The 13,542-nt window shown below is 48.6% G+C and overlaps 1 protein-coding gene across 1 annotated transcript; it reads left to right on the top strand.

Annotated features, from left to right (window-relative positions):
- The first annotated feature begins 4,457 nt into the window (after positions 1 to 4,457).
- On the top strand, positions 4,458 to 10,120 carry UQCRFS1 (ubiquinol-cytochrome c reductase, Rieske iron-sulfur polypeptide 1). The gene is made up of 2 exons (XM_082270580.1): positions 4,458 to 4,741; positions 9,292 to 10,120. The coding sequence occupies exons 1-2, from the start codon at positions 4,546 to 4,548 to the stop codon at positions 9,900 to 9,902; spliced, it is 807 nt and encodes a 268-aa protein (XP_082126706.1). The 5' UTR covers positions 4,458 to 4,545; the 3' UTR covers positions 9,903 to 10,120.
- Positions 10,121 to 13,542: the final 3,422 nt, after the last annotated feature.

Genomic DNA, 13,542 nt, shown 5'->3' with positions numbered 1-13,542 from the left:
CATAATGGATAGCCTCATTAGAAGAAATACTTACCTTGAAAATTTCTTCTCCTGTGCTGCCAACTCAGGTGTGGGCAGCTGAAGCCGCAGATTCCCTCTTTGTGTCCTCCTCGTGACGTCGGAGTCCCACAATGCACTGCAACAGCCCCTCTCGTCACTTCTGGTGCAGGCGCGGCATCCCTGCACAGCTTCTGGGCATGCCTAGAAGCTGTTTAGCAGGGAATGAGGCGCCGCACCGGAAATTATGAGCGGGGCCGGTGCAGGCGCATTGACTCCTGGGAGCGATGACGTTCAGCTCCCAGAAATCATCACAAACCGGAAGTGACAGCGCGGGCCGCGGCCGCAGAGGGAGGAAGTGGAAGGAAGGTGAGTATATTTTCTTCTATAATAAGGTAAGTGACCAAAAAAGAAAAATCGCAAGTATCCTTTTCTTTTTCAGGTTCCCCTTAGCAAGCGGATGGCCCAAAATTGATTTTATCGATTTGGAGGCCGGAACTCCGCTTTAAGGTTAAGGTCCAGACTCCAGCACAGCACAGCAGCACTTCAGAGAAAATTGAGATGATCCTTCCACGTGGTACTGGCAAGCAGGCAGGCAGGCTCAGCTGAGCTAACAGCACTCAGGCTCAGGCAGCTCCTTCCCAAGCGACAGCGAAAGGCAGGAAGTAGCAGCTCGAAGAGAGGAGGAGCCGATCATACAGTATGTGTCAGAGGGCGAGATTGGTGCTGCCCACTCCCTCCCGCTCTGCTCTCAGTGCTGCTGTCCTCCTGGAAGCTTCATAACTGGCTGGACAAGTCAAGACATGTCTCTGGAGTCTCAGTCTGGACTAGAGAGGAGGCGTGGAGGCGGAGCAGACTGACGAGAGAACTGCCAGCCAGAGCCTCCCTCATCCCAAGCCAAGCCTACAGCCTGGGCGGCGCTCCAGGTGGTCAGGTGGAGTAACAGCAGGCAGCAGCATTAAAATAACAATGCATTAGAGCCTAGTGCAGCGCAAAAAAAAAAAAAAAAATGAATTGGGACCTGCAGGGAGCTCGGCCGCACACACAACTATCCTCTGAATATTTAGATCATAATGCTGTATATACATATTTTTTACAGATCTGTTTAGCATCCACTCCTGATGAGTTGGATTGTATGAACGAAACGCGTTGAGCTATACAGGATGCAGCCCTCCTTCCAGTACATGGCTTTAATTACATGATATTACTCTAATCTACGGTTCCGTCATATTATGCCGAGTTTTCTTACACAGCTGACTTTATGACGTGATGCAACTTGTCTTGCCTTATGGTGAAATGTTCTGTGTTACTTTTCATTCATGGGGGGTTTTGCGTACGAGAGATGACTATTATCTATCATATATGTATGTACCCATTGTTATGGTTTTTCATTATCTTAATGCAAATAGATGCGTTAACACCATTTTATCATTTTAGTTTACCTGCCTCATTGAAAGTCCCAAAATGTATTTTTTTGCAAATCTAAACAGTAAAGTTACCCCATTTTTTTATGAATAGGGATGGAGGCCTCATTTAAAGTGCCAATATACCCTCCCTCTCTTAGTCTAACTTTACTGTTTATTTTTTTATTTATTTATTTTTATTATTATTTTTATGATTTTTTATGATTTTTTTATTTTTTTTTTTATATTTTTTATTTAAATATATTTTATTTATTTATCTAAATGTATTATTAAATGTATTATTTATGTATTTAAATGTATTTATATATATATATATATATATATATATATATATATATATATATATATATATATATATATATAATTTATTTTTTATTAAATATTTTTTTATTATTTTTTATTATTTTTATTATTTTTTTATTATTCATTAACCACTTGTTGACCGCCCCACGTGGATTTACTGCGGCAGGGGGGCTCAGCTGTGCATAATAACGTAGATCTACGTGACTATGTGCATGTGGCCTCGGAGGTGCGCTCACGCCGCCGGAGCCGCGCTCCTGCTGTAATCAGACACAGCGGTAGCCAGACTGCGGGAGGAGCGGGCGCGATCGCCGCTGGCCTCCCGAGATCTTCAGAGAAACTGACAGGAGAGCTGCCTGCCTATGTAAACAAAGCAGGCGGCTCTCCTGTCAGACAGGCAGAATGAGATCGTGTGTGCCTGTCACAGAACCCCCCCACAGTAAGTAAGCACAGTTAGGCTCACACTTAATCCCTTGATCACCCCCAGTATTATCCCCTTCCCTGCCAGTGTCATTTATTTATCCCTAACAGTGCATATTATTTAGCACTGATTACTGTATTGGTGTCACTGGTCTGCAAAAAGTGTCACGGGGGGTCAGATTTGTCCGCCGCAATGTCGCAGTCCCGCTAAAAATCGCCGATCGCCGCCATTACTAATTACTAATAAAAACAAAATAAAAAGTCTAAAAATCTATCCCGTAGTTTGTAAACGCTATAACTTTTGCTCAAACCAATAAATATATACGCTTTTTGGGTTTTTTTTTTTTTTTTTTTACCAAAAATATGTAGCAGAATACAAATTGGCCTAAACTGATAAAAAAAATTGGATTTTTTTATTTTTTTTTTTATTGGGAATGTTTTATAGCAGAAAGTAAAAAATATTGTTGTTTTTTTTTTTTTCAGAATTGTCGCTCTTTTTTTGTTTATAGAGCAAAAAATAAAAATCGCACAGGTGATCAAATACCACCAAAAGAAAGCTCTGTTTGTGAAAAAAAAAGGACATCAATTGTATTTGGGTACAGCGTCGCACGACAGTGCAATTGTCAGTTAAAAAGTAACGCAGTGTCGAATCGCCAAAAATGGCTTGGTCATTAAGGGGGGTAAAACCTTCCGGGGCTGAAGTGGTTAACCACTTGCCGACCGCCGCCCGACTATATACGGCGGCGGTCAGCCCCTCCCAGGCAAAGTAAAGTACCGGTACGTCACTAGCCTGGGAGCGAATAGGGGGCGAGCGTGCGCCGCCGGAGGCGCGCTCCCACCCCCGCTCGTACCTGACGAAGCCGGCGTGTGTGACAGGCGGACCCAATGTCCGCCGGTCACTCGCGATCCTCGGGTAGAGAGGGAGAAAGGCAGGCGGCTAATGTAAACACAGCCGCCTGTCATTCTCCCCTGTGTAAAAGCACAGATCACTCGGTCCTGCTATGTAGGACCATTGATCTGTGCTATTACACCACTAGCCACATCCAATGACAGTTAGAAACACACCCCTAGGGACACACTTAACCCCTCCCTCTCCAATAAAATTAACCCCTTCCCTCCCAGTGTCATTTTTACAGTAACAGTGCATATATATAGCACTGATTACTGCAGTAATGTCACTGGTAACCCCAAAAGTGTCAAAAATGTCAGTCAAGGGTCCGATCTGTCCGCTGCAATGTCGCAGTCCTGCTAAAAAAAATCGCAGATCGCCGCCATTACTCGTTAAAAAAAAAAAACAACAAAAATGACAAAAATCTTTCCCTTAGTTAGTAAACGCAATAACTTTTGCGCAAACCAATCAAAATACACTTTTTGTGATTTTTTTTTTTACCAAACATATGTAGCAGAAAACAAATTGGCTGAAAATGTTAAAAAATTTTGATTTTTACATTTTTTTGGGGGGGAATTTCATATAAAAAAATGTGAAAAAATATTGTTATTTTTTCAGAATTGTCGCTCTTTTTTTGTTTATAGCGCAAAAAGTAAAAATCGCAGAGGTGATCAAATACCACGAAAAGAAAGCTCTGTTTGTGGGAAAAAAAGGACGTCAAATTCGTTTAGGTACAGCGTCGCACGACCGCGCAATTGTCCGTTAAAGTCACTCAGTGCCGAATCGCAAAATAGGCCCTGGTCAGGAAGGGGGTAAAATCTTCCGGGGCTTAAGTGGTTAAAGTGTATTTTTCACACTTCCGTGTGACATAAAATATGGATTAAAAAATATATATATATATTGTGTCACATGGAATTGTGAATATATATATATATATAATGTTTGGGGGTTCTAAGCAATTTTCTAGCACAAAAATACTGATTATGACTTGTAAGCTACAAATAAAAAATAGGCGTGGTCTTCAAGTGCTGATATAATAAATACCACCAGAAGAAAACTTTATTTGTTTGGAAAAAAATGATAAAAATGTCACATGGGTACATTGTTGCATGACCGCGCAATTGTCATTCAAAGTGTGAGAGCGCTGGAAGCTGAACACTGGCCTGGGCAGGAAGGGGTGAATGTACCCGGTATTGAAGTGGCTGTGCTGACTTTTTTTTATCTCAGGAGACCGCTGGAGCTCCTCTTTAAGTCATGGAAGTTTCTGCGCAGACTCAGTAGAGGTCACACTGAGTGCCAACACACCCAGCCTGGAACAAGGACACTCACGCACGTGACCAGCTGTAAGCTGAAGCCCCGCCCACTCCCTGGCAGACTCACCGCTCTGGCTTCCCAGGTCCCGCCCTGCGTCTTTCCCCCGACGTCACGGCGCCGCCGTACGTCACTTCCTCTTCCTGTGAAAGGTCGCTGTGACCGGCGTCGCTGTCCTGACTCTTCCGAGGTGCCGCTGCCGCCATGTTGTCCCTGGCCGCCCGCTCCGGACCGCTCTCCCCGTACCTCTCCGCCACCTCCTACGCCGTGGCCGGGCAGCTGAAGCCGCTGGTGTCCGGGGTGACATCACACGCGGAGAAGGTGCCGCTGGATGTCAGGAGGAAGACCGTGAGGGGTCAGAGCGCCGGGGGAGCCATCTCCGCCACCGCCCGGATCAGCGGTCAGTCTGAGGGGATCTTCCAGGTTGGGGGGAGGGAGAGGCGTGGGGGGTCTTCCAGGCTGGGGGGGGGGGGTGAGGGAGAGGTGGGGAGTCTTCCAGGCTGGGGGGGGGGGGTGAGGGAGAGGTGGGGAGTCTTCCAGGCTGGGGGGGGGGGGTGAGGGAGAGGTGGGGAGTCTTCCAGGCTGGGGGGGGGGGTGAGGGAGAGGTGGGGAGTCTTCCAGGCTGGGGGGGGGGGTGAGGGAGAGGTGGGGGCCTTCCAGGCTAGGGGTGAGGGAGAGGTTGGGGGCCTTCCAGGCTAGGGGTGAGGGAGAGGTTGGGGTCTTCCAGGCTAGGGGTGAGGGAGAGGTTGGGGTCTTCCAGGCTGGGGGTGAGGGAGAGGTTGGGGTCTTCCAGGCTGGGGGTGAGGGAGAGGTGGGGAGTCTTCCAGGCTGGGGGGTGAGGGAGAGGTGGGGAGTCTTCCAGGCTGGGGGGTGAGGGAGAGGTGAGGGCCTTCCAGGCTGGGGGGTGAGGGAGAGGTGGGGAGTGTTCCAGGCTTGGGGGTGAGGGGGTCTTCCAGGCTGGGGGGTGAGGGAGAGGTGGGGGGGGCCTTCCAGGCTGGGGGTGAGGGAGAGGTGGGGGGGGCCTTCCAGGCTGGGGGGTGAGGGAGAGGTGGGGGGGGGCTTCCAGGCTGGGGGGTGAGGGAGAGGTGGGGGGGGCCTTCCAGGCTGGGGGGTGAGGGAGAGGTGGGGCGGGGCCTTCCAGGCTGGGGGTGAGGGAGAGGTGGGGAGTCTTCCAGGCTGGGGGGTGAGGGAGAGGTGGGGAGTCTTCCAGGCTGGGGGGTGAGGGAGAGGTGAGGGCCTTCCAGGCTGGGGGGTGAGGGAGAGGTGGGGAGTGTTCCAGGCTTGGGGGTGAGGGGGTCTTCCAGGCTGGGGGGTGAGGGAGAGGTGGGGGGGCCTTCCAGGCTGGGGGTGAGGGAGAGGTGGGGGGGGGCCTTCCAGGCTGAGGGAGAGGTGGGGGGGGGCCTTCCAGGCTGGGGGTGAGGAAGAGGTGGGGGGGGGGGGCCTTCCAGGCTGGGGGGTGAGGAAGAGGTGGGGGGGGGGGCCTTCCAGGCTGGGGGGTGAGGAAGAGGTGGGGGGGGGGCCTTCCAGGCTGGGGGGTGAGGAAGAGGTGGGGGGGGGGCCTTCCAGGCTGGGGGGTGAGGGAGAGGTGGGGGGGGGCCTTCCAGGCTGGGGGGTGAGGGAGAGGTGGGGGCGGTCTTCCAGGCTGGGGGGTGAGGGAGGTGGGGGGGGGTCTTCCAGGCTTGGAGGTGGGAGGGGTCTTCCAGGCTTGGGGGGGGGGGCTGAGTTGTGGAGGGTCTTCCAGGCGGTGGGGTGTTGTGGGGAGAATCTTGTAGGATGGGAAGGCTCACTTCCAGACTAGGCTTGTGGGATCTTCCTTGATATATCTTCTGGGATGGTGAGGGGGGGGGGGGGGGTCTCTTAAGCTGTGAAATGAAGTTGAGGGTCTCCCAGGTAGGGGGATGGGGTGGGGAGTCTTCTTAGTAGTGCCGGTCGGATCCATCAGGATATATAATCTTCAGGCTGTGTTGGGAGAACCCTTTAAGTATGAAGACTTGTTGGCCTGGGTTCCTGGCTGGGCATGTAGGGGATACTTCTATATGGGGGTTCTTCCATCATTGGTAATGGAATCTTCCAGACTTGGGGACTGGGTGGGAAAGTCTTCTACCTGGTCATGGAGGGTCTTCCTGTATAATGGGGGATCTTTTAGGATTGGGAGCCACCTTCTAGACTATGGGATTGGGGGGGGGGGGTGAAGAGTCTTCAAGCCTATGGGTTTTGGTGGTCTTCATGAATTGGGTAAGATGATCTTTCCATTTTTTATATCCAAAATGGAAGAAGGTTTTAGTGTTGGATGGTAAAGGGGGAAGGTCACCTTTATAATAAAGAGATGAACAAACTCCTGATATCCTGGTGAGACCTCTGGACCCTGGTGGGTACATTGGCTGTGAGGCCTGGTGTAGAATTACATCGCAGTACACAGCCCCGGAGTTGGCATCCATAATGCTGGCAATGGCAGGCGCTCCTTGGTCAGTGCAGCCATGTGGTTGGATGAGCGCTTCTTTCTTCTGGGACTTATTGTTGGAAAAAGCCTCAGATGAACATTCTATTGGTCAGCATGGTCACGTGACCAACGAGCACTTGACTTTCCAAGCATTACGATGGATACTCCGGGGCTTCAGTGTTACACTGGCAGCACGTGGCATCATGGTAGGGGGGTCCGTTCCTTCACCCTTTTCATTTTCTATGTAATAACTAACCACTTTACCACTGGAGGACTATGTCTTACGTCTGGGCCACTTTTTGCGATTCGGCACTGTGCGACTTTAACTGACAATTGCGCGGTCGTGCGACGCTGTACCCAAACAAAATTTACGTCCTTTTTTTTCCCCACAAATAGAGCTTTCTTTTGGTGGTATTTGATCACCTCAGCGTTTATTTATTTTATTTTTTTTCGATATACACAAAGAGCGACAATTTTGAAAAATAGCTATTTTTCAGATTTTTTTTATATGAAATTCCCCCCCCCCCCCCAAAAAAAATTAAAACAAAATTTTTTTTTAAATTCTGGCCAATTTCTTTTCTGCTACCTATGTTTGGTAAAAAAAATCACAATAAGCGTATTTTAATTGGTTTGCGCAAAAGTTATTGCGTTTACTAACTAAGGGAAAGATTTTTGTTTTTTTTTTTTTTTTACGAGTAATGGCGGCGATCTGTTTTTTTTTTTTTTTTGGCTGTACTGCAACATTGCGGCGGACAGATTGGACCCTTGACTGACATTTGACACTTTTGGGGGTACCAGTGACATTACTACAGTAATCAGTGCTATAAATATTCACTGTTACTGTAAAAATGACACTGGCAGGGAAGGGGTTAACTTTATTGGAGAGGGAGGGGTTAATGTATGCCTGGTGCTTACTAACTCAGTAAATGAAAAAACAATCAGCGCAGACAGGTAAGTGTAGCTAAACTAGATGGAAATGCCAGCTGAACACCGACCCAGGACACACAGCAAAAAATCCCAGAGAGATATGACAGACAAAATGATGCAGCGCAAATCCTGTAAATAATGGCATAAGAAATAAAGAGTCCCAAAAAGATGAGAGACAGTTCCTTAGGTCCAATCTGTGTTGAAAGAGGATATAGGAGACAACGACTCCACACAGTGATCTCCCTCCACCATAAAGCACACTGATGCCCTCACCTCATGATTCGACCACTGTTACCAGAGGTCAAAAATCGCAGTGTCAATCCACATCAATAAGCAGGCTTCAGGTACATTCGTATACACTCCTTGATAACTAAGGACCAGGTAGGACTCACAGACCGGATTCCCCAAATGTAGACATTCCGAGGTATAAATGAAAGAAGAAAACCTCTAAGTGCAGACTGCCAGTACTAAACTTCTTTTAATGAATATAGTTTGCACTTACATGGTAAACGATAAACACAGGCACATCAGTACAGGTGCACATCGATAAGACTTCAGCGTCGTGGGCTGTGCATACCAGCAGCCAGCCACACATGCTCGGAAGTCGGAACAGCAGCAGCAACCTCCCACCTCCCGTGGGAGGTTGAGCCGCATCCGTCTGACGTCACCCGCTGCTGCTGCTGTTCCGACTTCCGAGCGTGTGTGGCTGGCTGCTGGTATGCACAGCCCACGACGCTGAAGTCTTATCGATGTGCACCTGTACTGATGTGCCTGTGTTTATCGTTTACCATGTAAGTGCAAACTATATTTATTAAAAGAAGTTTAGTACTGGCAGTCTGCACTTAGAGGTTTTCTTCTTTCATTTATACCTCGGAATGTCTACATTTGGGGAATCCGGTCTGTGAGTCCTACCTGGTCCTTAGTTATCAAGGAGTGTATACGAATGTACCTGAAGCCTGCTTATTGATGTGGATTGACACTGCGATTTTTGACCTCTGGTAACAGTGGTCGAATCATGAGGTGAGGGCATCAGTGTGCTTTATGGTGGAGGGAGATCACTGTGTGGAGTCGTTGTCTCCTATATCCTCTTTCAACACAGATTGGACCTAAGGAACTGTCTCTTTCATCTTTTTGGGACTCTTTATTTTTTATGGTGCTTACTAACGTGTGTGGAGGGAGGTGACTGAGTGACACAAAGACAGATCGCAGGTTCAGCTATGCTGAACCCTGCAATCTGACCCTGCCTGTCACTTAGGAGATCCGCCCGCTTTGTTTACACAAGCGGGCGGATCTCCAGACTCGATTCCCCCAACGATCGTGCAAGAGCGGTGGCGATCGCTGCTGCTCCTCCCCTGGCCCGACTCCCACTGTGACTGAACACAGCGGAAGCGAGCGCCGCCCAGAAGGGGAGGAGTCCAGCGACATAGGTCTACGGCGCTGGACGGAATCGAGCCACTTTGCCGCAGTACAGTCCCAGTGACTGGTCGGCAAGTGGTTAAAGATGAACTTTGAGAATTAAGAGACTTGAGAAGAACCGCTGAATTTGCACTTTTAGCTATAACTTTGTTTCTTGCCCTTCACAGGTCCCTCTTCCGTTCGCTTCTTACACAGCGATGTCACGGTCCCGGAATTCGGGGACTATCGCCGCCCAGAAGTTGCCGACAGCACAAAGTCCTCGCGGCCCAGCGATGAAGCCAGGAAGACCTACTCTTACCTGGTCACCGGCATCACCACAGTCGCCACGGCCTACGTTGCCAAGAACGTCGTCACCCAGTTCGTCTCCAGCATGAGCGCCTCCGCTGACGTCCTGGCCATGTCGAAGATCGAAGTGAAGCTGTCGGAAATCCCAGAGGGTAAAAATATGTGCTTCAAATGGCGAGGCAAACCTCTGTTCATCCGTCACAGGACGGCCAGTGAGATCGAGCAGGAGGCGGCGGTTGAATTGAGCGAGTTGAGGGACCCGCAGCACGACCTCGACAGGGTGAAGAAACCAGAGTGGGCCATCCTCATCGGAGTCTGCACTCACTTGGGCTGTGTCCCCATAGCTAACGCTGGAGACTATGGCGGGTATTATTGCCCGTGCCATGGCTCCCATTATGACGCATCTGGTCGGATTAGAAAGGGCCCGGCGCCTCTCAACCTGGAGGTTCCATTTTACGAGTTCCAATCTGACGACCTTGTAATAGTTGGATAGACTTTTACGCTTCAAGGAGGGATTTGGGTTATTGCTGTTAATCTGTGTTCCTGTCTTCATGAGGTTTCATGCTTTTAAAGATCGGTGTTCAATATTTTAATAAGAACTCACACTAGATATGAAGATCTCTGGTTTCTGCTGTACAGTGTGATTGTAGAGTGTCAGCTCCTCTGACATCCTGTACAAAGAAAACATTAAATTCTGACTTTACACTGTAACTGCCCTCTGATTGGTTTTTATTATCCTGTGATTGATGAAACTCGGGGACTCTTTTATTGCACAGCAAGGCAATGCAATTTATTTTTGCATGGGGGGGGGGGGGGGATATAAATGCCTGGGTGTAACTTTAAGTTTACAATTATGTAGCTGGATTTCACACTTGCGGGTCCCCCTGGGTTACCATTAGCAACCTTGACATTAAAAGCGGAGTTCCGGCATATTTTGCAACTTTAGTGATTCCTGGAGTTCACTATGCTGATCAACAATTGGGCCTTTTCATTTTTTTTTCGGGGCGGTCCCTTACCTTATTTTCAGGGCATTTTTGATTGTACTTCCTCCTTCTCCCACCCCCCCCCCCCTGTGGCCGCAGCCACCGACATCACTTCCGCCTTTGCATTGCATCCTGGGAGCTGTTTGTCATCACTCCCAGGAGGCTGGAATCAGGAAGAACTCCCAGAACACTCCCTGGAATCAGGAAGGAGAACACAGCAGATTACAATGCGGCTTCAGATGCCCACATCCAAGATGGCCGCGCTCAGACAGCGTTTTAAAGAGTACGATTTTGACTAAAATCCAATACTGTACACCTTGTAAGTATGAGAATAGTGGTTCTGTAAAGGGTGATGGTTTAGTATTAGAGGTATTTTTAGTTAATTTATTTGAGGCCGGAACTCCGCTTTAAGTTTACAATTATGTAGCACTGCCCCATTGAGGACTACTGGATTTCACACTTACGGGCCCCCCTGGGTTACCATTAGCAACCTTGACATTTTAATAGTCTTTTTCTTCTTGGCTCACTCAAACAGTCCAGGGGTATGTTTTTTTTTTTTTTTTTTTTTTTTTTTTTTTTTTTTATTGATAAATTAGGGATAGGAGAAGGGAATAGTGGGATACTCCGAATTAACTATGCACAAGATTTGAGGACTTCTATCGCTTGCTACAGCCAGGCTGTTGATCCACCTTGCCACTGAGGTGAATTTAGCTTTAAGTCTCTTTCCTGGATGACTTGATGAACTGAGTGTATCTTCAGGACACTCTTCTTAGTATCCTCTTTCTTAGCTGCTGACACCCGTCCACTGACTATCCTTCTCCTGGGATGGCCCCCCTCAGGTCGGGCCCCTTGATACCATCCCCTGTACTCACTATACTGTTTTTCTAGCGTCTCCAGTGTCTTCTCCCTCAGTCAGCTTCCCCTGGACATCTGGGTTCAGCTCCATTCCTCTGGCCCTCAGGATGACCTCCTGAGGCCACATGCCACTGATACAGAGGAGGAGGCAGCTGCCACCTCCCTCTGGGACTCTGCATTCCAGCCAAAGACCCCGCAGCACATCTGCTCCTGACTTTTATACAGTATCCCAGAATGCACCGAGGTGACCTGCCCTCTGCCAATCACCAGGACTGTACCAAAGCCTATGGATCCATCTGTCAGGTTTCCTCCCACTGTCCAACATGCCTCCCTATTGGACCAGCGTGAAACACACTCTAGACAGAATGGATCGCATACTGAGCACCATGAGCAGACCTCACTAACAGATCCTGCTCTCTGGTAGGCAGAGAGCAATATAGATTTGCCTGCTGCTCCTCTGATAGGCAGACAGAGCCAAAAACTATACTCACTCAGTAGCACCTACCCAGGAAGGTGCTACATTTATAACATTTTTATTTTTTAATATCATAAGGATCAACGTCCCCCGTGATATGTGGGGGGGTACTTTATCTGCTTATGCAGAAGCAATGCTTCCACCTGACAATTGAGCCCTGCTGCGGGAAAATGTAGGAAAAAAACGACCTGCCCGAAACTGCATGTCCCAGGCATTGGGTGATACAAATTGTGCATCCAACAGGGAATGGGCTGATAAAAGATCAGGCGCCAGGACGCAGTGTCTAGTCTTCGTGGCGACCTGGTGCCTGGAATCTTTTGAGCCCTAGATTTGAAGACTGATTTGAGCCCAATTCATACATCCTAAATAGCCGTGATGCGGCAAGCATAACTGTGGCAAGGGCTTCTGGGTGTCGCTCATCAGTGGCTGCTCAGCCTGTATAACCCAATGACGGGCTGAAAAGAGTCTGGGCTGCCAGCAGATGTAGGACCTATCTTCTCATCCAGGGGTTACCTACAGTTAGGGACAAATGTCTGCATCTGGGCACAAGTTGTGGACCGCTTTGGTGTTTTCTGCCTATCATGTTGTGCCGGCTGTGCATCTGCTGCTGACGAACACCTGGGATCCTGGCTACAGTTTATATTTACCACACCATGACCGCGTGCTTGAGTCTATAACTAAACGAGTTGTAAAGTCAGGTTTTTTTATGGTATTGCATTCTATATATTAAGATAAAAAGCCTTCTGTGTGCAGCAGAACACCTAACCTAAGGTCCCTCTCTCTCCAGCGTGTCCACGAGTGTTTAAGCCAACCGAGTTTCCCCTTCCTGGTTGGCTGAGACACAGCGGCGGCACCATTGGCTCCCACTGCTGTCAAAGTCACCTTAGCCAGTCAGGGGAGAAAGGTGGCGTTGCCAGGTCGGGGCTCCGTGTCTCAATGGACACACGGTGCTGTGTGTCCATGGAGAGGGGAACGTTATGCTCCTGTAACATTGTTTAGCATGACCGGTTTGATGGTGGGTCAGTGATGGTCTGGGGATGCACAGACCTCTACAGGCTAGACCATGGCACCCTGACTGCCATTAGTTATCGGGATGAAATCCTTGGACCCATTGTCAAACCCTATGCTGGTGCAGTGGGTCTTGGGTTCCTCCTGGTGCACGACAATGCCCGGCCTCATGCAGGGTGAGTATGCAGCCAGTTCCTGGAGAATGAAGGAATGGATACCATTGAATGGCCTTCACGCTCGCCTAACCTAAATCCTATAGAACACCTCTGGGACATTTATGTTTTGTCCATCCGATGCTGCCAGGTTGCACCTCAGTCTTTTCAGTAGCTCAGTGATGCCCTGGTCCAGATCTGGGGGGAAATATTCCAGGACACTTTGGTTTTTGGGGTGTCTTTGCATTCAGCCCTCTGTAGGTTGATCATTTTCATTTCCATCAAACGATGTGGAAATGCTCCGATGATGATTATTTTGCTCCGAATACATTACCCAGTCCATATCAGTATAGATATCCAGCATGAAATTTTTCCCCCCTGAGATCTGATGTGTTAAGGTGTTCCTTTAAATTTTTTGAGTAGTGTACATTACTATACAGAATGAATGAGATGTAACAAATAAACTTTGAGGATCTGTACCTTAAGGCTTTATCTATAGATATAGCGGAGTTTGTGCAGGGAGGCTATTTGCCCCGGGCCACTACTAAAAAAAGTAATATTGTGTTGGTGGTCATTAATGGTGATTCTTCAGCATTCATCATTGGCTCCACAGTCCTTGACACCAGGTAGACGTTATAACCATATTAAAAAAGAATAGCG

This window comes from Pelophylax lessonae, assembly GCF_965119305.1.
Source record: "Pelophylax lessonae genome assembly, chromosome: 10".
In the NCBI taxonomy this organism is placed as follows: Eukaryota; Metazoa; Chordata; class Amphibia; order Anura; family Ranidae; genus Pelophylax; species Pelophylax lessonae.
The sequence above is the reverse complement of the archived record's forward strand: the minus strand, read 5'-3'. Positions and strand labels throughout refer to the sequence as shown.